The 27,738-nt window shown below is 34.4% G+C and overlaps 2 protein-coding genes across 9 annotated transcripts; one reads left to right on the forward strand and one right to left on the reverse strand.

Annotated features, from left to right (window-relative positions):
• Window positions 1–1,029: 1,029 nt before the first annotated feature.
• LOC113229092 (transcription initiation factor TFIID subunit 7-like) lies at window positions 1,030–2,683 on the reverse strand. The gene has a single exon (XM_026462588.1). The coding sequence runs from the start codon at window positions 2,603–2,605 to the stop codon at window positions 1,355–1,357; it is 1,251 nt and encodes a 416-aa protein (XP_026318373.1). The 5' UTR covers window positions 2,606–2,683; the 3' UTR covers window positions 1,030–1,354.
• Window positions 2,684–6,536: 3,853 nt separating this feature from the next.
• Window positions 6,537–26,886, forward strand: LOC113229044 (nucleobindin-2). Of its 8 annotated transcripts, XM_026462528.1 has the most exons (12): window positions 6,537–6,624; window positions 11,164–11,284; window positions 12,164–12,190; window positions 12,876–12,887; window positions 15,567–15,674; window positions 16,519–16,626; window positions 20,441–20,608; window positions 20,840–20,968; window positions 21,954–22,056; window positions 22,750–22,983; window positions 23,869–23,972; window positions 25,914–26,886. In XM_026462528.1, the coding sequence occupies exons 2-12, from the start codon at window positions 11,165–11,167 to the stop codon at window positions 26,688–26,690; spliced, it is 1,890 nt and encodes a 629-aa protein (XP_026318313.1). In that variant the 5' UTR covers window positions 6,537–6,624; window position 11,164; the 3' UTR covers window positions 26,691–26,886. The 8 variants fall into 8 exon arrangements, with proteins under 8 accessions (XP_026318313.1, XP_026318321.1, XP_026318336.1 ...); XM_026462536.1 differs by lacking the exons at window positions 6,537–6,624; window positions 21,954–22,056 and adding an exon at window positions 21,809–21,908; XM_026462551.1 differs by lacking the exons at window positions 6,537–6,624; window positions 21,954–22,056 and adding an exon at window positions 21,809–21,908 and having other exon boundaries at window positions 20,840–20,962.
• The last annotated feature ends 852 nt before the right edge of the window (window positions 26,887–27,738 follow it).

The following is a 27,738-nucleotide window of genomic DNA, read 5'->3' on the forward strand; positions in this document are numbered from 1 at the left end:
GCTCAATTTACAACCAGGCGTTTTTTTCTCATAATCCGCCCCCACACTTACTTTTCTAAAACCTTTTCCTAGCATGACCTATACATAAATCTCTACCAAAATCCATTAGGTCCTATTTTCATCTAATGATCCAATATAATTTTATACTTATGAAAGCCTTTTAATATTATAATAATGTATTTACGATTATGTTAGCATATACTAACAATTACAATTGTTTTCCTTTTGTTGATTAACTATTATTATCACCTTTTAATTATTAAACTGCCTCCATGGCCTAACGATGACCATGCCAGACTGCCAAGCAGAGGTCCCAGGTTCGATTCCCGGGCTAGAAGAAATATTTGTAAGGCCTACATTTATTTCACTCGTGAGTTTGGGTGTCATTTGTGGTTGTCTATGTGTGTGTCCATGGCACCCGCGACACAATGTTTCCCTAATGCGGGAATATGTTGAGTGTGTGCGTTATTACCTTCTGACACATTTTTCTTTCATATTAGTTTCCTGAATCCTTGATATTGTAATAGTCTGTGTAGGTTCTCTATCTTTGTACATTCTTCTCTCAGTGAATTCTGTCGAAATTTACCGGTCAATTTTTAAGTTAAAATGTGTGCGTTCCTCCACTCGACATTGGCGAAAACATCGATTACATCGATGACGCCATAACATTTCACAGAAGAAGATACCTATTATAAAAAGGAATCCTATAATTCTTGATTTTTTTTTATTTCAAGTGTAAATTGTAATCTTTTGACAAAGAAGATGTCATTGCACATTTCACAGCCAAGAAGTCCATAAGACACTTAATTCTCAGACAGTAGCTACAGAAAGCCATAAAGTCTTGCGTTGTCTTTATAGGATTACAATTTTACATCAGAAATACCTTTTTAAACGTTCCAATTTTTCCACATATAATGATTTTTATTTCCGAATAAAGATACAACATCAATTACATTAATGAAAAGTCAATCTTACAGTCTAAAACAATAATAATAATAAGTATAAACTTATAGTATGAAACAAAACAGAATAGAAAATGACTATACTACTTAAAAAAAATCTAAATACAACATGTCTCAATAAGGTAGGTATATAGAATGACTTACATACAGTAAATACATAAAACCACACTTATTCTCCTAGGCATTATTGAATTGAAATTTCAAAATGTTTCTATCAGTACATTGAAACTTTAATACTCACTAATGAACATAACGAGGTGCATATAAGTTCCTCGGATTAAATATGTTTTTAAATAACATCAACAACTATGGAAAGATGCTAGATACAATGTCAGAAAAATTTTTCATTGAGCAGATTATAAATAACATAATATATAGGAAATGTTAGACACTTAAATAACATCAGAATTTTGCAGGGTTAGTAGTCCTTGATATTCCATTTCCTTGTACATGATATCTTGATTTAATGTGTGTATAATATCTTCGAATCGTTGCCTAAGAGCCATATTTTCTATGCCAGATATCTCATGTCGAGTTCTCAGTCTTCGCTGCTTCAACTCCTCTACCTCAGCTTTCAGTTGTTCAATCCTTTCAGTCATGTTCTCTCTTGGACGTTCTGGAATATATTCAGCATCTTCTTCAGATGAACGTGCACTAGGCTTGTACATACCCGAAGCAACTGGAGTTTCAGCACGACTTTGAGTTGCAGAAGTAAGTGGTAAAGGAGAGTCAAATATGTCTGAGGCAAACTCGATAGGAAGATTGTCTAACTGGCCTTCTATTTTGCTGTGCAAGTGCAAGGCATTAAGTTCATTCATGGTACTAATCTCATCTAAGTGGCTGTCATAAACAGTAAATGGGGTGTTATGCAACTGGACATTTTTTGCATTGACATTATCTTCTTCCTCACTATCACTGACTGCTCCACCAAAAATATCAACCACATTAGAAGATTCATCTGCAGCTTTGCTTGTGCCGGGTACAGCATCTCGTACAACATCTCGTTTGGTTTTATCTGATTTAGTTTTCTTATCAGGCTTGGGAGGCACAGGAGTGGCCGCTGGTTGCTCATTTGTAATATTGTGCTCATCCTCTTCTTCAACAACCTCCCAAGTCACACTGACTGCTTCATTATCAGCCCTTAGAAGTCTCTTCACTTCTTTTTCAATCTCAGGTGCTTCTGCACATTTCTTCTTCAAAGTTTTTCGAAAACGCCGTTTCCTAGCATTTTTTGTTGGAGGAGTGATGCCATGGGGATAAAGATATTTTTTGTCAACTTTATTTGGATCCTTTTTCTTATTCTTTGACGGTGATTCTTCTTCAGCTGGCGCTTGATCGGGCTCGGTCTTACATACCATCATCTGGCATATATCAGCTGTTTTGTAGAAACTTTTGTTATCGATTGTTTTTAATGATTCTATAACAGTTGGCAAGTCGACTATCTTGGCGTGCATAAGCCAATTATCCAATCGAACCTGGCCATTTCGCATATCATCGTCGATTTGTATCATCAAGCGATTTTTCAAGTTCTCGCCAGATTTTACGATGTCTCTTAGTGCTTTTGCGGGTTCTTCGGGTAGTTTCAAAATAAACTGTGATTCCAGCTCTGCTGGGTATTCAGGTTCCCTTTTTTCACGATTCATCTTTACTTTTATGTAGTTGAATAACAAAAAGGCAAGCTTTTCTGTGTGAAGTGATAATCCGCGCGAAAATTGATATTAAATTAAAAACAATCACAAACAATGGAGAAATCTGACAAAATGGCTGACGTTTAACTTTATTGATTTTTGGTGTTCTTTTTAATTTTTTGGCTGCACGCTAATATATTTGTGCCAATATTTTTTATTAAGCTAAAGCAGCGGTGGCGGCGGACCTTAGAGGATGGAAAAAAAATAGTTTAAGCGGCGGACAGAGGACAATATAATGTGGTAATACATTACCAAATACTTTCAAGATGAGGTAAGCAAGGAAACGAGAAGTAAGGGACGACGTTTAATAACATAAAATCAAACCATTGACTTACAAATAAAGTCAAACAAATAAAAAAATCAAATATTTCACAGATAAAATAAATTTACACTTCATTTATTAAAACGTCATTTTTACGCCACCCTCGTTCACTGTGCCTACTTTCCTGAAAAGAACAACTTTTGTGCTTTCTTTTTTCACGCTTGTTTCGGGTTTTTCAGTACATTACCGCATAAACACGTAAATTGTTAAATTAAAAAATTGAAGTTTGTTATGCGGGTCCGATAATGAGGGCAGATATGAAGACGATTCCGACTCCTGAAACAAAATATCCCAGGAACGTCGGGATGCTGAGATGTCGGGAAGACGAGTCTGTTGATGACGTATCTCTAAATACGCACCGATATGGGAGAAGAGGAAGCGCCAATGCCAGCGGATTCTTTCCCTAATGTAAATTTGATAGGAACACCCGCTCCGTATTTTGAGTATTATTTTACACCGGACGACACGATGAGACTTATTACGATAAAAAGTACTATTAAAATAGGTACATTTTAAGAATGTTTTGTTGATTTTGCATGTAAGAAATGTTTAAGATTTTATTTACCAAATAAATAATAATTGTAATAAAATTATTGTTGTTATACTTCACTAAAATATATATTAAAGGTCCACCTAAATACAATCGTATTCCTACACCGTGCGCCTGTTATAAAAGGTCGAAGTTAATACAAACAATTGTATTAACTTCGACCAAACTTAAAACTAACTTGGACGAAATGTTGCCACGCACAAGCGTGGCAACATTTTCGAAGATGGCGGCCGGAAAATGAAAAATTGACTTCAGATTCGTCACCTACAGGTCAATATAAGTGATTCGCTCTGGACCTTTTGGAGGGAAAAGTGTCGTTTTTATTTTGACTTTCAATTATTTTGTGAAATCTAGTTTAAAGTGGAATAGGATAGTGCTATTGTGCCTTAATCGAAGATTAAAACGCGAAATTATACGAATCTCGAAATAAAATACCCGTATCGGCCCGTTTTAAGGAATCCCGAGTCAATCCAAACACGCCGCCTCAAATTGCCTATCCTCTTTGTGGCAGCCATATTTACAGAAACATATTTAAACTTCATGTTTAGGCTGATGGCTTTGCCAAAGCCTTAATAAATTAAAAAAAAAAAATCAATATAAGTTTTTTTCGGAGAAATTCCAAGGAGTTTCGGAGCTGGTCCGAAAGGTTTATTCGATATTTTTTTGAAAATGTTGAGATGTCAGAACTTACTTTATGTTAAATACGTTAAATGTAAAAAAGTATGATTGTTTATTAGACTAAAAAAAAACAAAATTATACAATCGAAAAATTATTTTATTAGTTATATAAATTGTAACAAAAAACAAGTCAATATCGTTTGTCTTAAACAAGCCAATATCGTAGATGTTTTGTAGAAAGGGCGAAAGCGCCATTTTGGACAAATTTTCCGGTGAGCATTTCTTAGGTTTTCAGGACTGTTTTAAAATATTTGCGTCCTGTTTTAAAATCAACTTTAAAACTTAAGCTTAATTGATTCCTTTTTAATCAATTGAATTCCTGAAATTTTATATTAATATATTACATTATTGCCGATAATCTATGCAGTACTTTTAAAATTTGAGGGTAGGTTTTAAAAAATGCATTTATTTAGAATATTATATTCGCGTTTCCAACTAGATCAATGCGTTTATTGACAGACACAGATGCAGTAGTGTTTTGTTACGGTTAAGCACTTATCAACATGACTTCCTGTTTTATAATTAAATCTCGGAAAGGAAAAGATTATACATTAGCCATAGAGCCATCAGTTTAAAAAGTAGCAAGTAATGAAGAAATTCAAAACGTAGTGTAAACTAAAAATGAATTTATGTAAAAACTGTAACTACAAAAAAAATCGTCTCTGTGTCTTACCATCGCCCTTTGAGCGGAATTATTAGTCTTGGGAACTTGATGCACCGTGAATATGCTCCAAGAGGTCAGACAATCAAAATTTTTCGATGAAGTTCTAAAAAAGTGCGAAGAAAACGGCTGCGTTTTTGGGCAAATCAAAGTCAAATAATCATTTATTCCATACATTGACTTACAATTATAATTCCATAGGTAATATTTGTAGTACATTTGAAAACGTTATTTTAGCTACTGCTCGTTCACTACGCTAATAGAAAAACGAGCAAGAGACCCTAGGGATTGCTCTTTTCAAATAAAGTTAAATGCTATGGAATACTCTTTGAATCATAATTGTGTGGAATCTAGATTAATGTTTTCTTTCCATATATCTTTATCTAACAAATACTCTTCAATTTTATCATGTAACTTTTCAATAGAAAATGGTAACCATAATATATAACCATAATAGAAAATGGTAACCATAATATATGCTCCGGAATCTTATTTTAATATAAACTAATACATTTTCCCATTAAAAAATCTTTTTCATAGAATTTAGGTCAGTTAAACGAAATGTATGAGTTTGGACTTAGTTCTATAATAATTAATATATTTAAGGTTAATATTATGGATATCTTCTTTGTTCATGAATATTATGTATAATTTTGCGAACATACAAAATATTTGAGTAAATGTACTGTGATGGTGGTATCTCATGAGTCATTGACTCATGAGATGCCACCACAAGGAAACTGTTCCTTATGTCTACTTATGTTCCATTTATGTCTACTTTCTGCATTTTACCTTAAGATATGACAAGTTTCAATACAACAAATTCACTGCGTAATATTCTCGCTTCTTAACAGGAGTAATGCGGTCCATACAATAAAATCTCAAAGGCATTTTTGCCTTTGAGAGGTCACTGTAAACCCCAATAGCGTTCTGGGACCTCGCCCAAGCATCAAATATATGTTTTAGTAGCGTTACCGCCACATCGCTAGTCGATCTATCAACATAACCTTTGAATCAACATAATCTTTTCGAATAATTTATTTAAAGTTACTGATAGAGTGGCGATTGCTCGGCTTTTTCACCATGATAACGCGCTAGCGCCATCATCGAACCTTGTCTAACGTTTTTGGCAAAACATAAGATTATACAACTTCGCCAACCACATTAAATCCCCGACGTAACCTTTTAACGCCGGTTTGACGACACAGAGAGATTTCAAAAATGCAACGAGTGCACTGAAGGCTATTCCGAATATTAACGACTATAATTGCTTCGGGATATGCAAACACCGGTGGGATCATATTGTTCAGTCGAATGGAGATTTGGAGGATGCCACGAGCCGGATTATAATTATTAAACCCAACGTGGAATAACGAACGAAGATCGGATACTTTGCACCCTTAAAATATATGGTGTTTTTCATCAGTTTGTGTACTTTTTTTATTAAAATTGCAACAGCCTTTAAGTTATCTTTATAAGAATTAATATTCGCTACTTTATTAATGGGTTCGTCAATATCGTATCAATATCATCTAAATATGATACAGGTACGTTAAAAAAATGCAAATTGGCTAAATTACACTCGCGAGAAGCCATAAACGACTTTTGTACTTACGTGGTGGGGAGGGGAGGGACACGTCAACGTCAAGTCTGAACTGAAGTCAAACGCTGTTTTCAATTTCATTTCAACAAATGTGACGAAATCTCCTTTTATTTTCGAATTTTTATTTATGCTGTTACTCTTCAAATAACTGTGAATACAAGTAAGTAACCCAAGATTTCTTATAATTATTCAGTACAATGTGGATTGCTAAGTTCTTTGGACTTTTGTCAGCAAACTTTCTGTTTGAGCAGCACTACGTTGTTCTCCGAGTATCGATTTTGACAATGTATTTTATATTCTTGTCGTTTTTAAGTACCATTGAAAACAAGAAAATATATATTGGCCACGTTTGCCTAAGATTTCCCTTATGGGAAAACTGAGGCACGCAGTGTATTAATATCAGTTTCCTGCCTAAAGTCATTTCTACTTCGGACGAGATATTCAATTTGTAATCCTTGAATATTCTGTCTTAAAATACAATGTAATGTATGAAATTTGATCATTATCGTTTGGACTGGATGTTTCATCAAAAAATACGTAAAAAGTTATCCAATATTATGTGGCAATAATACTTGCTAAGTACTATATAATGTATAAACCTATTAACTTCCTAAGCAATTCACGTCATTAAGCAATGACGTGAATTACTTAGGAAGTATAATAATTATAATATATATTTATTTTCACACACAAAGGCAGCCTAAGAGCTAATTAAATCAATGGGATATAAGACAATTTTGTGATATCAAACTACTTAAGTGAATGACTGGTGCCTGTGGTAGGTTTGAAAAGCCTGTGTTATATGTCACCAAACTCTTCCCCTGGAACAAGAAAAACTGTTTTATTAGCTGTTATTTTAATACTTATTTTAAAATTTTATTATTATATATATAAATTTAATATACTTTTTAATCTTAAAGATTTATGTGTGAATTTATGTATGGTGTGTGATAATGATATGAGAGTGTAAAGATTGTGTAACCTGGTGTGTAAGTGGCAAGTATACAGGGTTTTATAAAATGCTAGCAACCTCGCAATACTACATTACTAACACCATATCGTCGCCTTACTTTCTCAAACTTGTATCTTAAAGCATACAGTTACTTAAATGCAAAAAATGGATTGCATATGTAAATTTTGCAGGCTGATTTCACACCACATTTCCTTGACATTCACACACTGGTTTTTACCTATACTTAAAGTACTGATCCAAATTAACCCCCTTGATAAGAAATTTAAAATAAATAGAATGTTTTGCCATCTTGTGAATACTCACTCTTTATAAGATATGAGTTTGACAAAGTAAAGTAACGATATATCAGATTTTAATTTCATACAAAAATGAATATATTTAAATAGATCACTCTAAATGGTAATAACTCTGCGCATAACAAGAGTGGGAGTCATTGTGGAGGGTTATTTTTAAGATACTAACATCATAAACTTAAATTTTTGTTCCAGGACTTTTCACAAAACGTAATAAATCTACCAACAATAATATTTTAAATTTTTATTGTACTATTTGACACTTTTTTTATCTGTATTCGGTGGTGAGGTATGTTCCAACACATTTAAGAATCTTCCGTCTCTCCCACTCTCGTTCTAAACAGAGTAACTTAATTACCATATAGAAGTATTTATTTAAATGTATATATTTTTGTATGAAAGCAAAATCTGATGAATTATTAAAAGTCATGGTACAAAAGTTGTTGTTTATGATGTTAGTAATACAGTCCTGTAAGGTTGTTAGTATTTTACAAATAACCCAGTAAATGTTTCATGCACAGTTTACGAGAGAGGTTTTAATAAGACTGTATTAGTAACTGTAGAGTGACCTTTTTTTGCAAGAATTTTTTGGGAGGGCATATTGTCAGGGAAGCATTTAACTTATTATTAAGGTAATTTCCCAGGAACGGAAATGTTTGTTAGACAAACTAGTGTAGAATGGTGTGTAGGGTCACACTGTTCCTTTTCTTTGTCTTGTAGTCAAGATTGAAAGCTCGTAAGGACTTTGGGAGTGTTTTCTGAGTATCACGGAAAGAATAAAGAGCTGACATACTGTAAGAACCTTCCATAATTTATAGAGCTTGTTGGTCCGAAACAAGAAAGGTGGAAAAAAAGAAAGAAGTTAGATCCAAATTTAGAGTATAATTCATGGTTGAGTAGTAAGTAGGCAAGTGCATTAATTTCATTTTATAAAAATGATGGAATTGTTTTTAGAAATGTTCTGTAGCTTCAGTTTTCAATATTTCTACAAAATTTTAAAGTCGAGATAAAACCCTAGGTAAACACTAACTTATAAAGTTCAGTAAAAAATAATTATCCAGTACTACACTTTAAAGCAGCAATGTCTTCTTCTTCTTTTAAATGTTATGACTCCATCGAAGCAATCAATGATTTCACCAATGTCAAGTTGAGGAATACAGCCTCTTTTACTCAAAAATTTTCTGGTTAATTTTGACCAGAATTCACTGAGAGGAGAATCTACAAATCTACAATGACAGAGAACCTACATAGGCTATTACAGAAACAAATTGTTTTTTTTTTAAATAAATTTACACAGCACATCATTGACCTCAGCACATGCACAAAATGAACTTGTTTATGTACCAATGTTACAATGTTTTCAAATGTAGTTGTTTGAATATTTATGATAATTAAATTACTATTATACTGTTTGGTTACCATAAATGTTTCAAATAAGTAATATAAGCCTTTATTATAGTCGTAAATCATTACAATTTGTTATTATGTTGATCGCTTTTAAATTTCATTAATACTGTTACATCTACTTTTCAAGCTTCAGTGAACTATAGATTCCCAAAAGTAGTGAAAAATTACCTACTCAGTTATCTAATATAAGTGGTTAATATAACAGAGATATAAAATGAAGCATTGTAAGGGTATTCAAAAGTGAAACTGCCTCTGTGGCCAAACGGTTACTATGTGACTGCGACGCAGAGGTCCCAGGTTCGATTCCTGGTTCGGAAGAAATATTTGTATGGCCTACATTTATTGCTTTATGGCCTCGTGAGTTTGGGTGTAATTTGTGGTTGTCTATGTGTTTTCCTAGTGCGGAGCTATGTTAAGTGTGTACGTGCATGTGTGCGTGCGTGTGTGCGTGTGTGCGTGCGTGTAATTTCTGTAACTTAAAGATTACATCACAATTTTTGTAAGCAAATTTTTAGTACTAGTAGTACTTGTGATTCAACAAATGTGCTACCTACTTTTCGGTCTAAATAATAAACAAGAAAGCGGGGGCATTACCATGAACTCTTATTACAGTTCAGTATAAGTTCTTAACGACAAAAAAGCGGGATGGTGAAATACACTTCATGTAGTGTTGTCTCACAACGATTTATTTTAGGTCCTAACCTGAATCGTAATAAGAGTTCATGGTAAGGTATTCCTTGTATTCTTTTCATATTAGATGACTTTTCATTTACTCCGCTGGCTCAGCGACTCGAAGTGGGTCTTGGCCGGCCTCCGACACGAGTTGGTGCTAGTGTACCCTTATCATGTGGAATACGACCTCCGCTTCCTTGCACGCAGAGAACTGGAAGGATAATATGTAATATAGTTAATCTGAAAGTTTGAATGAATTGCACCCAAACGGTTTTAACTGACATCCTTGAAAATTTGCTCATAGTCAATTTTCCCCTAAATGTGAACGAAGACAAAAATTTGTGGAGAATAAAAAACATTTTTGTAAACAATGTGCCTGTGATCTACTCCTGTATATACCTTGTTGATATTACATGAAGGCCAGAGGCCGATAAACGGGTTATAACCCGTTTATCGATTATCTTTATAGAGGCGCAACATCGGGTTATAACCCGTTTATCGGTTACCTTTATAAAGGTGCAACATTCATGTAGGGTCTTTTATAAGTGGTTTTTTATTTAGAAGTTACACACATATTTTCAAAGTAATGGTAGTTTTATAATATGTATATATTGACTACCACTGGCACATTTAGAGGAACAAAAAAAGTGAGAATATAGTAATGTTTATATTTAAATATATACTCATCACGACATCGACTTAGTACAGACTTTATTGTAAAAAAATTAAATTAAACAAAATGCATTTTCTTTTACATCTTGTGACAAAGCAGAAAGATTGAAAACTGTTATAGTTTAACATTGATTACATCAAAATTTATAATGTGTTTAGAAAAGATTTTTCAACGAAAGTTTGACACTTGAAAGTCAAATTAGACCGAAAATAAAAAAGTGCCAGCCAGACTTTCGAAAAAACACTGCATTATTTTGGGGATATAACTAGTATTCCGCTAAATATGCTGGTGTGTATATTTGTATACCTTATTTATATTTTTTAAGTGTTGATTACATTTTGTATATATTATTAATGTTATATTTTGCTGTAAATATGAGATAAGCTTTTGTTTATCACTAATTTAAGAATGCAGAATACGTATTGTTGTAAACAATTTCAAACGTTAATATTTTAAAATATTTATTACATTAATCGAATTTTGATCTTATACTTATTTCGGTATTGTCTAATTAGTAAGTATACTATAAATTATAGCCCCTTAGATTACTTTTAAGAAACTTTTAAGAACTTAATGGGTTACATCAACTCTCATTATGGCAGAAGCTTATTTCGAAGTATAGTTAGGCTTGATAGTTGTGTGTTTTTTACTTTATTAATTTTGTTGTAAATTTTGTAACAGGATGAATATGAAGTTGTTCACAAGTTTGTTGTGTCTTCTTGTGGTTTTCCACTGTTCATACGCGCCGCCGGTGCATCCGGACTCCGACAAGGACAACGACAGTGAAATTAAAGAAGAGCTCGTAAGTGTTCAAATTTTAATTCTGTCCTCTTATAGAGACTGAGGAGGCTCACAGGTTACTTGTGGACTCTGGGTAGCGCTAATTTTCCCTTTTGACATTAATGTATTAATGTCATGGATAATAAAAATACTTCAAAAAAAAATTCTTTGACAATTTAGTCCAAATGTACGTGTCTTTTTTTTTAAATGGCGCCTTTATTTTATGTCTAAATAAAATTACAAATTTACAAATGACATTGAACGTATGCTACGATTTAAGGGGTAGTAATACGTTGCAGTTTGGTCTTAAAAATACAGTAAAAAAAAAAGGGTGTGTGACATCTTTGACTGGGTAGGTCAATGACATTTGCGTGCGTATTAGCTCGCCCTTTGGGGTAACGAAATAAATATAAAACACTCAGATCGCCCAAAGAGACCACCAAGACTTATCAGAACCGTGACCGTTTCTGAGTGTACAGCTCTTATCAACAGTGGAAAGTAGACTAGTTATTTTACTGCCTGTTAATTCAGTTTTCGCTTTAGTATTGTGAAATACATTAAATACGTGCCGACTTTTATAGCTTGTCCCCTATAATATTTGTGTGTGTAGGTAGGTATTTTATAGTCTCTCTTTTACCTTATAATTTTACATAATAATCAATACTGTGGTACACGACGCTTTTTGTGATTAATAGCGGCGTACTAAAAGTGTAATGAGCGTGAAACTTTGTGCCTATATGCAGGAGCTGATAAGAACCGTAAATAATAATTTACTACCCATGTATATAATATTTTAATGCACAACACAATACTATGTACCTACCTCCATTATGTAAGTTAAACTGTGTAATTCATAAATAATATAAGTTATGGTATTAATGCATACTTACGATACTATTAGAAAGGCACTGTTCATTTGAACGGCACGGTAAGTTGAAACAATAATATTTACCGGGGCTTTTATTCGATTAGTTCGGGTCCGTATCGGTAGTTTGCATATTTCCAGGATTTTAAATTGAATATTTTATTAACTAAAGTGCTCTTATCGTACATAAATCAAAGTAGACCTACAACTTTGACGTATTAGTACATAACGTTACCTGATCTATAGTTCTCGTTCCTAAGTTGACCATATTATCAAGAAAACGTCGAATTCCCACTGTGCCGTGTCGTTGGCGAATGGTTTAGTAAAAACCTGGATCACAAAACGCCTAACCAAATTACAAAATAAGAAAAAATATTACTTGAATAAAATTTTTTCCCGCTCTGCAAGTACAAATTCCTTAAATAATTTATTTTGCAAATTGAATTGGAATTCGTGTATTTTTATTTCTTGATTTACTTAATAAAATCAAATTTTTTTAGACACTGTCAATGGAGTTGTTACTGCAGTTGTTACTTTTATTCAATAACTTAGGTCTGCTTGTGTTTAACTATAACTCTATCTATTAATACATTTTGAAATCCTAAATGTACAGAAAAACGCACCCATTTCGATGTTTGTTTTGGTTTGTCGCACAATTCGGACTTATATATTGTCAATTTTATTGATTTTTCCATATTTTCATGAAGGCGGTTGACGTTCAGTAACATTCGATTTTTTTTTATTACAGGAATATAATCCGGTAAGGAATGGTAATGGGTCTAGATATAATATGAGTAGATAAGCTCGGCGTAGATTGTAGAGTTTATATTTACTAATAAAGTATTTGCTTTTCACTATTTTAGCACCTATGATATTGGGCCTACTCGTGATTGCCATTTTATTTGTCTTCCATTGGTCAGTATGGCTTCCTATTCGCACGGTTTGGTAATCGGTCGCATTGGTTATACTAGTATAATAACAAATATGGGAAAATATCCAATTTGACCGATTTATCGACGATTGGAGGTCTTCTAAAGGTTGATAATTAATTATATGCCCTGAAATGGTCCCATAATTGTATGTGATTCACCTTACCTATTTCCGCCGCCAATGAGTAATGCTTACATGAGATTTTTTCAACATGTCGGTGACAGGCGCAGTGACAGTGTCTCAGATCTTTGCAATTTAAAGTTCTGAGTGGCACTGCAACTGCTATGGACAGGCGTGTCGCTTCCCGCCAGGCGCATGGCTTGGTCGTCCCATCACTTAGTATCATAAACAAAAGTTTGAAACAGTGTAGTACGAGAGCTTTGGTGTGCGAAAGATGATGTAATGATCAGGTCAAAGTCAAAGATCATTTATTCCATAGGTATAATAAATTTACGCTTGAAAACGTCACATTTACATTACATGACATTAAGCTACTACTTGTTCACTACGCTGATTTCCCTGAGAAGAACGAGCAAGAAACTCTAGGGATTGCTCTTTTCAAATAAACTTGAATGCTATGGAATACACTTTGAATCAAATTTGTGTGGATTCTGGAGCCGTGTTGTCTTTCTATACATCTTTATCTAACACATAGTCTTCGATTTTGTAATATGGCTTTTCAATCAAAATATTTTTATTGTAGTTTTAAAACTAAAGAAATGATAATCTTAATATATGCTCCAGAATCTTATTGTAAAAACGTATACAGTTCCCCATAAAAGAGTCGTTTACCTTGGTTAAACGAAATTGTGTGGTACCATGAGTTTGGGCTTAGCTCTAAGGTTAATGTTATGAATATCTTCTTTCTTATTGAAATGATGTATAATTTTACGGGCATATAAAATATTTGAGTAAATGTACTGTGATGCCACAGTCATAATACCAGTCTCCTTAAACTTTTCTCTGAGAGAAACCCGAGAGCCTACCAGGTTTCGAAAGGGAATGCTTCAGTGATTTGGTCACGTAGAAAGGATGAACGTTAGTATATAGACGGCACTAATTTGTTGAGCGAATACGGATGCAAATGTTGGGGAGAGGTAGACCTCGAGACGTGCCTATCTCGATCAATTGGAGAATATCTTTAAACAAGGCTAGGTTAAAAATACCAAGAGTAAACAAACGAGTATGAATGCCGAGACTAATGGGAGTGGAGGGTGGCGAAAAGAATGGGGAGAGGTTGGTCCGGAATTTAACGGAAACTAACGTGATCGAATATAAAAACATATGCATATCGCAGTCCCCAGCGAATAATATGGTAACCGATAATTCTAAATTTTACAGGAAAAATAGAAAACTATTTTTTGTGTATATCTTAGCTCGGGTGCATCATAGGATAGTTATTTCTATGTCAAAACAAAGCTAATTTTTTTACAGTTTATTTTCTTTTATGATATTTTTGTATTAGTTTTACTAAATAAAGTTATTGATGAAAATAATATTACTGAAATTGCAGGCCAAAAGTATAGTATGCAACGCATCATTACCATATTATTCGCGTGTAAACCCAACGATTTCGTAGTCAGTATTAATGCATTACCGTATTATTCATTAAAATGTGGTGTCAAAAAAGGTAACGGTAATATGATATTACGACTTTATTCGGATGAAATCCAAGCGATAGTGATACAGTAATAGTATAATTAGGGTAACATTCGTTTATGTATGGTATCAAGAAATGAATATGCAAATACATTCTACATAAAAATAAAAATAATACACGAATATAATTGTTTTAATGTGTTTCTTACGCGAATTTAATGGTTATTATCACTTACGGAAAAAAATAACGATTGCATAATCTGTACTAACTTGTTATGGTATTATTCGTGTAATAAGGGTGTTTAGACATTAAGGGAATAATATTATTATGTTCATTACGGGACCAATGAAATTAATGTACTTTTATAAATATCCATAGAAATAGTACAAAAAAAATTACAAGGTTTAATTAACGCTCTAAACACCGGATATGCAATAAAATAAAATGAAAACTACCGCAACAGCATATTACCGTATTATTCGGTGGGAAGGGCGATATGTTTATTACATACCATCACGCAGTACCTATGTATGTTGCATTTACTGACTAGTAATTTATAATCAATAAGGACTTTAATGGTTTAATCAACAAATTAATTTTCTTTTTAACCTACAAATTCAATGTTCATGTTGCTGGTAAAAGAAATTAGTTCTTTTAAATTATGCAACATGGTAAGACTCATTGTATCTTGCCAAACCTTTGCATCAGCTCTTTAGAAATTTGTGTACGCTTAGCTTTGCTTTGCTAATTCACATCATAATATATAACTTGCTTGGTTATACATCAAGAATAGTTATTATTTAAAAATTTTCGTTTTACCTATGCTTGTTGTTTTTTTTATCAATATTGTGTAAATTTTATTTTTAATAAAACATGCTTTTAACTTTATTTTCATTCTCATTGATACAGGAAGACATAATGGAATACCATAGGTATCTGCAAGAAGTCGTTCAAGCGCTTGAAAGCGATCCTGACTTCAGGGAGCGGTTAGAAAAAGCGAATGAGGATGACGTCCGTGTGAGTAGTCATTTTATTTCATTGAAAACATAAATCTTATCACTTTTCTTTATAATCTGAACTAGCTGGTGCCCGCCACATCGTCTGGGTGGAGTAAATACTTCGTGTAGCCTCTACTTTTGGCGCGTTCGTACTAGACTAATTTTCATATGATTATGAATATAAAGATCGAACGCACAGAAAAATTCTGCGTCGACCTGGTGGGACTTGAATCCATGTCCCTGCTGCACCGTAGCATTGCTCTCACCATCTGAGCCACGGGTCCAGTTACCGAGTCATCGAAGTTCTCATTTGAGTTTTTGTTATGGATCTTTGTACTGACTTTAGTCAATCGTCGCCGCTAGTGACGTCTAGTGAGAGATTTTTGAATAACCTTCTCATCGAAGCCGCAGTATTGCATTCATAATCATAACAAAACTAGTGGAGTTACTTCACAAATAAAATCACAACTAATTTTCATGGTTTTATTGGTTCTCCATACAATCTTTCGTACCATATTTTACCCCCTTTAAGGTTTATTTTTGCAAAAAGTAGCCTATGTCTCTGTTCTCTAGCTCCCGTCTATCTCTATATCAAAATTCATTAATATTGACTCAGCGGTTTAGTCGTGAAAACACTAAATGCTAAAGTAACACAGACAGTGTTACTTTAGCATTTATAATATTCATGTGGATTAATGGAAAGGTGCTCGATTCGCTCGATAAACAAATTGTAATAATTCGTTATTTGCTATCGTGTCGATGGCTTATACTGTAATGGTTGCCACAATGGTAAAAGGATTTGCCAAAATTTTATTCATTTATCAAAATAGAGAGTGCAGTTATTATTTTATTTTATTTTACAGTCAGGTAAAATCGCTGAACAGTTGGACTTCGTGAATCACAATGTAAGGACAAAGCTTGATGAAATCAAGCGTCGTGAATTGGAGCGTCTGCGCCACCTCGCTACTAGGGTAATTAATTAATAGATAATTTCGATACTTCCAATGAACACTACGCCAATATTACTTTTTGGCAATTTTCTGTTATTTTTGTAAACAGCCATATTTGTTTACTAATATTATGCTCCCCAAATTTTGTGAAAAAGAAAAATAAAGAAACAAAAACAAAGTTCGAAAAAATCCAAGTAACGAATTTTGTGATAAAAAAGAAACAAATAATAAAATAAAAACGGAACAAGTAAAAAAATTTTGTTGCTGTAGTGTTCATTAAGAGGTATCGATTAAATCCGATACTAAACGAATTGGCGGCGATGAATATCCCGAAAAGACTGCTGCTTTTTAGTAAATACTGAGCTAGTGCTGAACAAGTAAGTAAGATATTATATAATATAAATTGTAACGGAAAATGAAACGGATTTGTCTAGTAGTAACACTCTTCAGAAACACAGATTTGCATTATAGATTTATCCAACAAACCTGTTTTCTGTTTTTAGAGGCATTTAAATACTACATACGTGATTCATCAATGTTAACTGCGGTCGGCCAGTCCTATGCTTGCGTATTTCAGGAAACGGCACTATGTAATGAAATAAGGCATGGGCTTCTCACCATAATGTCTTGCAATTAAAAACCGTAGCATGTGATATGAATCAAGACACCAAGCAAAGAGAGCAATAAAATAACGTAAACTTGGAAAGTTACTACCTACCTACTAACTGCCTCGGTGGCCAAATGGTTACCATGCTGGTCTGCCAGGCATAGGTCCGGGGTACTATTCTCGGAGCGGGAGATATGGCCTATATTTATTTGTTTTGTGAGTTTGGGTTGCAATTTGTGCTGTGTATGTGTGTTTGCATCCGCGATACAGGGTGTGTGCGTTATTATATTTCCCACGAGTCCCGGGGATACAATTATTGTATTATTTTAAGCCTTCTCTTAGGTACTGTTACTTAGGTGTTTAGTTTTTAAGATCATACGTTACTTGTGTTCATTTTCTATGAAAACTTTAGACACTGTACAATCGACGTGTCCATCAGCGGCTTGATAAATCGTCAATTCTACTTGTACACACAAGCCCAAGGCCCCAATTCCGATGATTTACTTGTTGAATTATATTCCATTCTGATGGCATTGTAATTATGATAACATTTGTTATTCTGCTAAAATCTAGCAATGGCAGTTGAGTCTCTGGCGTCAGTGGAATGGCAATGATGGCATTCATTCATTCAATGAAGAACTATGTTGCCTTACTAAAAATCCACGGAAATTACCGTGCATATTTTAATTTTTATCTGGTTTAATCAGTAATGTGCTTTTTGAAATTATTTTTTTTTTATCATACTAAGTGGCGGGACAAACAATTCATGCGCCTGATGGTAAGCAACACGCCTATCCATTACAGTTGCAGTGCCATTCAGAGCTTAAATCGCAAAGATCTTATGGGCATTGCCATTGCTCCCGTACACCTTGAGACATAAGTTGACAAGTCCCATGTGTCTGTAATTTCACCAGCTCCCTTACCCTTCTAAACTAAATGCTCACATTACTGCTTGGCGGCAGAAATAGGTGAAGTGGCAGTACTTCTCTAGACGAACTCTTTCACAAGGATTATCATTATTAAAATTTTGTTATTATTAATTTATTAAATTATTTTATAATTAATTACGCCATCGAGCACAGAATACCATAAATTTGCAATGACAGTTGGGTGGTAGTTCGATGGCTAGCAATTACTCTTAACTTTTAGCAGAATACCAAACGTACAAAATCCTGCCATTAAAACTTTTGTTGTTGTTGTGTGTCGACACGACTGATATGATTTAAAATTAGTAGAATTGGTGCCCAGTTTTACGACCGGCCGGACGGCATTACTAAGCGTGTGAAAGTATTTTTCCGCTAAAGCGAACATGTTCGCCTTGCGTTGCATTTCAGTTTTAACGGTGTATAAATAACACCGGGGTTTTGTATCCATTGTTAACTCAGTAGTCATATTCTGCTATGCTTTGTTACATTCGAGATTTATGTTTATTTACACTATGATACATTGGTTAGCATGTGTACATTATACAACCAATAATACTAACAACAAAATCTTATTCTGAACCATCTTGTGCCTAATGCAGCCCAAAGCCCGGCGGGGATTCTACGCCATCCCTACATGCCAGCGCACACTGATGGCAATTATGCCTCGGTATCCCTAGGTACGACGCGGCGTCCTTAAGCATGCGAAGCATTCCATCACGACACCGCGTTCGCGCCTGGTCTTCAGATCAGTCTTTACATTTTGTGTCTTGCCAAGTGCTCAACAGCCCAAAAAATAAACAATAAGACTAACTTTTTCGAAAAAGGAAGTGCAATACATGTAATTAATGCTGAGTCATGGAAAAATGTCTATTTTGAAAAAATCATATTTTTCAGAAAAATAAATATTTTATTATAAAAAGTTATATCCAAACGCAGAATTGTAGTCCAATTGTATTTTTCCAATTTTTCTGATTTTTTTTCGGAACAATTTCCACTATTTGAAAATTTTCGGAAAATTGTCCAACACTAGATGTATATTATAAAATAAACTACTTTACATTTCCTTACAGCAAATAGGTAGAAATACATAGAACAGAGCTTAAGCGTTTAAATTTGTGAGAGACTGTAGACAGTATATTATATAATAAATATATACATTACAAAAATGTGTAGTTTGCAAGCACCTAGGAGTCAAATAGGCAAATGAAAGACAAAAATCAAGGATATTTCTTGAAACGAACACGCGGACCTTCAACTAATAAGAATTCTTTCAAATCTTCAGTATAGATTCTTTTGTTATATTACTTAAAAAAACAATTGCCGTGAGTATATTATTTTTCTGATCTAGTACGATCTTACTTTCATACGACTAGAAATATTTGGCAATCAACAAACATTGTCAATAACTGAAAGCCATTTGTTTTCTAGATACTTTCCGACATTGGATCCTTACTTCCGTTGAACTGTACTCCCGTTCTTTCATTAAGTAATTACAATACAAAATTTAGGCATTTCATTTTTTTTTTAGGTTGCCTCTATATCTTGTAAAAATTCTTAGCCAAACACAGGCATATCCAACATAGGAGTTTGCCATTAACTTATGTTTTCTTGTACTAGTAGCAGAGCTATTCTGTCCTAAATTTATTGGATTGGAGATTAGGGTAAGGCAACACTATTACTGACACGTATACGAACAAAAAGCAGTATCTTTCATAACATATGGCCGGCAATTTCTCTGTGATGCTAAAAATATGCCTTTAGTATTTGCGATATACGTACACGTAAAGACGGCGATAATAACTACTTCACGTCAGGTGAATTGTCTTTATCGCAAAAAATCAAACAATCTGAAATTAAGTTATGTTAATGTTTATTTATTATTGTTGGTGTATTATAATTTGTTTCGAAGGTTTTTTATGGGTTAAGTAAACAAACTTATTTCAACACAAAAAACAATAATTATTCGTAAATTAAACAAACCTATGATTCTCTATTATGACTATTGGTTTGTTTGAAAAAGAAAAACATATTATTATGTACGCGATTTAAATAAAAAATGTTTTATTTCCTACGTGGGTTTATAACTATTATTTATGTTCACAAAAAAGTAAAATATTTATACATAAGGTTAAAAATCACGCATTGGCGAATGTAATAATGCTAATTTTAGTTACTTCACGCGTAGTGAGTACTCATATATGCATCCGTTGTATCTAATCTTTATCTGATCTTGTTTGTTCTTTATAGCTCTCCGCTTCATATTTATAGTACTAAAACTATGTTATCTTCAATTTGATTGCAGCAATACGAAATTAACAACAATTTGGACGTGCATGGCAAAGTTTCGACAAACGAACATCTTGATCATGCCAATCCTCACACATTTGAGATTGAAGACCTTAAGAAGCTTATCCTGAAGACCACGAAAGACCTGGAGGCGGCCGACCAGCAGAGAAAACGAGAGTTCAAGGTAAATGTAATTTTGTTTAAATAATTTGAGCCTACAGTATCTTACAATAGAGGTAAACGTGTCCCTTTCTTCCTGTCCCTTTCCCCATCACTAAAGTTTCTAGTCCATTTCGAAGTCACCTAATCTATTGTTCATATTTTTTTGGGTGTTCACGTTTTCTATGTATACTATTCTAATTTTCAATATTAATAAATATTATAACTTAACTGTTTGGCAAAAATTTTTTTCCAGGAGTACGAAATGCAAAAGGAGTTTGAAAAACAACAGAAAATAGAACACTTAGACGAGCAGCAGAAAAAAGAATTTGAAGAGAAGCTAAAGCAGGAAGAAGAAGCTAAGAAACACCACAAACCAGTAAATGTAGACAGTGTTTATTATGTGCTGCCATTTCGACTTGCGTCTTAGTTATATTGCAATTTTTTTTGCATTGATATTTCCCCAAACTGTTCAATGCACCCAACCTAGTGCCACTCCGGTAGTACGCGAGAGTGTAATTTGCTGTGTCTGCCTTCATAACAACGCCCTTTAGGCATCCGTAGCATGCCCTCTTAGGTTGCCTCCCCATCACGTAGGCTGTTCAGTTCAATTTCAATGTAGCACTCTTTTCGTGTATATGACGTCATTTGAGGTCAGTGCCTGAAGGTAAAATCTCCGGGTATCCGGGTACTATGAAACGAAGGAAATAATTAAAATTTCACAGTTAATGTAAATGTTTGATTAAAATTTGCGAGTAGTTGTCGGAAGTAAATAATTTTTTAAATGTAAGTACTTAAAGTGGTTGGTTTTCTTTTATATACAAGGTACAATCGTTAATCTTCATTTGACATTAAGTAGTACGTGTGTGTGAGTGTCAATCAGTGTTTTGCTTTTTAACGTAACTTCCAGTACAATCGGTTTGCTTCTCAAAACTGTTTATTACAAATTTCACAACATGCCGTTTGCGATAAGGCACTGTGAATTGATTTGCTCACCAAATGGACTTATATATAGGACGTGATCACAGACGTGACGGAAAGCTGAAATAAAATTTTGAATATATTCTTCCAAAGTTTTTGCACTAAACTTTGTTTAATCCATACTACACCAGAGAGGACTGCAGGATATCGATTTCGCTGTCGTACGATTGTTGTAAACTTAAACCCCTTTCGCTTATGTTTTAAAAAAAAAACTTAAATTCATAAACATTATGACTTCAAACAGCTTCATCATCCTGGTTCAAAGCAACAACTCGAGGAAGTATGGGAGAAACAAGACCATATGGACCAGGAATTTGACCCCAAAGCATTCTTCATGATGCATGGTGAGTCGTTAATGCACGCCAATTAATTTATAATTATATTTGTAGCTACACCACCCTGTGAAGAGAGACCATTTGTTAGAAACATGGAAAAACTCTGACAAAATGGAACCAAAAGATTTCGACCCAAAGGTGTTTTTCATGCTGCATGGTAAGGTCCAAAGCGTGCTAGTTTGGTAGTATTCAGAGTTTTTCACTAAAATTGTTAGTGGCGTAACCATAGATTTGTAGAACTAGATAACCTTCGTCCTGGCTTTAGGCTTTGGGGTTCTCGACGTATGCAGCTAATAGTAATACTAGTGTCATCTATGTACTATAATAATAAGGGTCATTTAATTTATCTTTCCATTGAAGTTCTAAGTAAACCTAACAGAAAACTTGTACACTTTTAGCACGTTTGGAGTTTCCCATTTCGGATTGTTCACAACTCGATGTTGCGCCACTGTATTCTCACTATCACTTGCACGCTCTATTGGATTTTACATTTGTGTTGTGGTACAAATGTTTTTCGTTTGTATTGTAGTTTTCATGGTTTTGCACAGTATTTTGGGATTTTTATGTGCCATACGTTTATTGAGCAACTTCGACTTCATCCAGGCACAGCTAAAGTAGCTAGATCGTAGTGTGTATGTAGATCTTAAGTATGATTAAGATTTTGTTCTATTCTCGTAAGTACTGTTCCAGCGAGTTGACCGCATCTAGAGATTTCACACAAATTTTGACTGTTTTTAAACGTACGAGCTGCCAGCGTAATCACCACCGATGCTCTAGATAAGCATGAAGAAACGGCTCGTCTGGTAAGAGGCCCTAAATAGAAGATTAATTAATTTAATTCCATTACTAGACGTCGACGGCAACGGTGTGTGGGATGCAAACGAAGTGAAGGCTCTCTTCATAAAGGAATTGGACAAGTTGTACGGTCCAGGAGGCCCGAATAAAGACATGCATGAACGCGCTGAAGAGATGGAACGGATGCGAGAGCATGTGTTTCAAGAAAATGACAAGAACCGAGATGGTCTCATCGATTTCCAAGAGTTCATGTTGGAGGCAAAGAAATCGTCCTTCAATCAAGACGAAGGTAAATATGACATAAAAAACTTTTAGTAGAACACGCATTTCTCTGAAAATAATGGATTATCGTCATGGATTTACACAAGTATATTTCACATTCATAAAAAATGGTGTATGTACCATGGATAAAGGCCGAGAACAGACAACTCACAGACAAACTCGCAATAGAACTTGTAGCATATTTCTGGTTTAACTACGGAAATCTATAGTGTGTGCCATTTAGCATGTTAATAGTGGCCATTGTCCCGACCATACCGAAGATACAATATTCACGTATACATTTTGGTGATAATTTAGATACACAGACATTTATCTTGTTGTTACACTTTAAGATTTGTCGTTGGTATTGAAAGTTCTGCTTAGTATTTAGATTACGTTTTTAATTATTGATATATGAACTGCCTCCGTGGCCGAACGGTTACCATGCCGGACTGCCACGCAGAGGTCCCAGGTTCGATTCCCGGGCTGGGAGAAATATTTGTATGGCCTACATTTATTTCTCTCGTGAGTTTGGGTGTAATTTGTGGTTGTCTATGTGTGTGTCCATGGCACCCGCGACACAGGGTTTCCCTAGTGCGGGGCTATGTTGAGTGTGAGCGTTAATTATACACTATTTAACAAAATAAAGGCAAAATATTTAATTAATATGTTACGCTACAATAATACTTTCGCGCGCAACACTGGGTGAATGATCGCCATTGACACGCTAAATGGAACTTACTGTAAAAAGATTAACTGAAATCGTGACGACAGAACAATGTTTTTAAAAAAAGGTCGAACCGCACCGCTCTTTGTCTATGGAGCTCGTTCGTCTTTGAAAATACTATATTAAGTTTGAAAATCGATTATTTACTACAAAAATAGTCCTAAACATAAATTAATTTTATACCAGGTTGGAAGTCTATCGACGAAAATGAGATTTACACTAAAGATGAATATCAACAATTCGAGAAGGAGCGGCTCGAGGAAATAAAATATCTGCAGCAGCGAGGATTGGTATGTTGAGTACAATACGAAGACTAGATGGTGCATGTTGGGTGACTCTAGAATCACGAACGACAGTGACCTGTGCCTATTACGCACTTCGCCTTGTTAGACTACTCTCTGGCACTTAGCACTTAGCCAGAGTACAGCCACTACACTCTGATTTCTTCCCGGGGTCACTGTTTATATGGACTACCAAAGCCGCACTCTGGCCGTGCAATACCCCGAGGTCTCCTTTCAGTCAACTGACATTAGTCACCTCCACCCAGTCGACGTTGCCTCCTCCAGGTTGGATCGGTCCTCTCACGATTAGAAACAATGACATTCATCATTATGTCTATAGTTTGACTTAACTAACCTATCCTATATTAAATAAATTACAGTGACCTGTATACATTCAATAACTTCAAGTAATATTCAATTTCTTGTCAATCAAGTATAACGTGATCTTAAAAAGATACATGTTTTGGACACAATTCTTATTTGTTTAAATAAAAGATGGCTAAAGCATCTCTTACAATGGTTCACAAGACTCATTCCAAACTATAAAGCAATTCTCATTACATTAGGTGGTTAATAGAAAAATATTCCATTGCTTGATTAATATAAATAATCTCAGTACAGAGTACTAAAAAACCGACCTCAAAAGTACATTTATTTGTCAAGTTTTTTTGAAATCGGTTACCGGAAAGTGCGCAAACCAGGATTCATCCTGTAGTTCGTCACTATGCGGGACTTGACACAGGAGAAAATAAAAATGGGTTCTCACTACTCAAAGTATATTGAGAGAAAAACGCCTTGCATTAGAGAATAGCAAAATCAACCATTAAAATAATTGCTCCTTATAATAAAATTTAGGCGCTATTTATAAAAATGAATCTTCATGCGTGAACAGCCACTCTTAGAGATGGATGATTTTCTTCAAAATTAAATGGGACCACTATGGAGGTACCCTCTTTCCGACAAAAAAAGAATCATGAAAATCGGTGCACACGTACCGGAGTTATCGCGTAACATACATACAAAAAAACATACAGTCAAATTCAGAACCTCCTCCTTTTTTGAAGTCGGTTAATAATATTTAACATTATGTTATATTATTTCGCATGAATATGCAGTAAGTAAATCTGAAATTCGTTGTGCAATATCTCAAGTAAACAGTATAATCCGATTTTTAGTAAACTGATGTTTTGATGAAATAAAAATAGTTTTAATAATTAACTTTAATGAACCACTCAGTCATCACACTTTTTTAAATTATTTATAGGTAATAATTTTAAACAACGAAGATATTTATACCAGAAAAATGACAGAAGTACATAGAAACTAAATGTAAATGAATTGTTCTTTGCCTAATAAGGTAAATTAATTTGCTACTCTGCGAACCCACTGAACTTACTTCCATTTTTATTAACATGGACATAGAAAGTAACACCTGAATCTATTAATTATAAAAGAATTCTATGAAAATATGGGAACATTATTTTTCCAAGTGGCTTTGCTATCTTTAATTAAATATCCGGACATTACATTATATGTTAATGGTGGGCTCATGTCTTGTATGGTACTATTACGGATGTATGCCACCAAACAGTATTGCCGTTTCTCATTGACTCCCGAGTTAGGACATTTTAGTTTTTTCACTATGAATCATAGATTTGTCTGGTTTTTGATGTTAATATTAGACATTAATATATGATACCCGCGAATTGCCTTATTCTACTATTATCCCCGAGTCCAATAAAAAAATCAAATCACTAGAGGTATTCCCAACTAGAAATAATAATTATTCTATTGTTTCTAAAATAATGCGATTTTTATTGCCTCAAAAAGATTGACTCTGAAGAATATTTCTTACGTAATTATCAATTGAAAAAGAAGGTTTAGTTATTTTTACCCTAATGTAAGCTTTATGCATTATAAAGAGTTTAATAATGTTTTAATAATTTTCAGTTGGATGCTAATGGCCATCCAATTCCCGGCGCTGAGCATCAGATAAATCAAGCCATCCACGAAAAGCGCATGTTCGATCATCAACAGAAATTGCAACAACAATATTACCAACAGCGACATCCTGGACAGCATCCACCAGGACAAGTACCTCAGTACCAACAAGTTCCACAAGTATATCAAGGACAGCAACAGTACCAGCAGCATCCAGGACAGTTCCAAGCACCGCATCAAGGTCAATTCCAGGGACAGCAAGGACAATTCCAACCACCTCCACAGCAATATCCAGGACAAGGTCAACAGCAACAACAGCAGTATCAAGGCCAGCAACAACAGTATCAAGGCCAACAACCCCAGCAACATCACTATCAAGGTCAACAGGCGTCGCACCAGCAGTATCAAGGACAACCACCGCAGCAGCAGCAATATCAAGGTCAACCGCAGCAACAGCAGCAGTATCAAGGCCAACAACAGCAACAACAGTACCAAGGTCAACAACAACAATTCCAACAACCACCGCAAGGCCAAGCGGCTCCGAAAACAGGTCAAAACTTAAATCAGCTGCCGCCTGTCAACGCTCAACCTTCTCAAGGTCAAGACCAAGCAAAGCCGCCTCAAGGTCAACCACCTCAAGGTCAACCACCTCAAGGTCAACCACCACAAGGCCAACTACCTCAAGGCCAACCACCTCAAGGCCAACCACCTCAAGGCCAACCTGATCAAGCGTCATTGCGACAGCAAACCTCCAACCAACCTCAAGCACAAAAACCACCCGCCTAAATTAGATTGTACTAGAACAATCTAGACTATTTATTATCCATTTTTCGATTCTATTTTTTGTAACGTTCACAAAGGGTGCCAAATTAAATATCACGCTTTTATAATCTGATTTATCTTATTCTCTTGGTAAAATTATGTAGCAATTTAATTGTAATTCGATGGAGATTTATCAAAGTAAATAAAGTTTTAATACACCCGTGTGATGTTTCTATATTGTGCACCTAATTTAGAGCGTAATATAAGTAAACATATTTTCCCATTTTTAAATTTCACAATTTCACTTCAATATATACATACTCGATTGCACATCACAATGTTATAATAATACGTAATGGAAAAGAGCGTAGAGCTGCGCAACTGCAAGATAACCTAGTCGTCATTCAATATCAATGCAGTTTGTTTTTGTCCTTATTACTGCGAAGAGAAATGGGGACTTCCTGGTAAAGAATAGAATTTTCCTTATTTACACTATAATCTTATGTTTTAATAAGTATTCTAATAAGTTTAAACACTTTCATGTAATTAAAACAGTGAGTCCCATTTCCAATCAACCTTGCTACGTAATCTATAAAATAATAAGTTACCTATTGCTGGAAAATTCTAATCAACGTCAATTGTGTTGTTTTGGAAAAATAACGATAACAGCTTGAATCATGTTTGACTCATGCTCAACATGGAACTCTTTGTGCAATGTTATGTAGAATAGGTATGTTAATAGCTGCATGTCCATTATATGTATATATATATAAAGCTACAAGTTTAGGCTCAGCAAAATAGAACGCATGCTTCCCGATATGGTAGAAAAAAAGATATTTATACCGTAGTAAGCGGATAAGCTCAAAAAAGGCAAAGAATCAAATATGAAAAGACCTAAATGTGGAAAATGTAAACGAGTGATCAACGGCCTGCAAAAACTATAATACGTTGGATTAGTCTATAATACGTTAGGATTTTTGTGCATTTTTATGAGATACACCCTGGTCAATTTCCGCAGGAAGTAAAAATGTTCGAAATTCAAATAAACAAGATGGCCGCCATACACATTTCA

Source organism: Hyposmocoma kahamanoa, unplaced genomic scaffold (assembly GCF_003589595.1).
Source record: "Hyposmocoma kahamanoa isolate Upper Pololo Valley unplaced genomic scaffold, ASM358959v1 100021, whole genome shotgun sequence".
Taxonomy (NCBI): Eukaryota; Metazoa; Arthropoda; class Insecta; order Lepidoptera; family Cosmopterigidae; genus Hyposmocoma; species Hyposmocoma kahamanoa.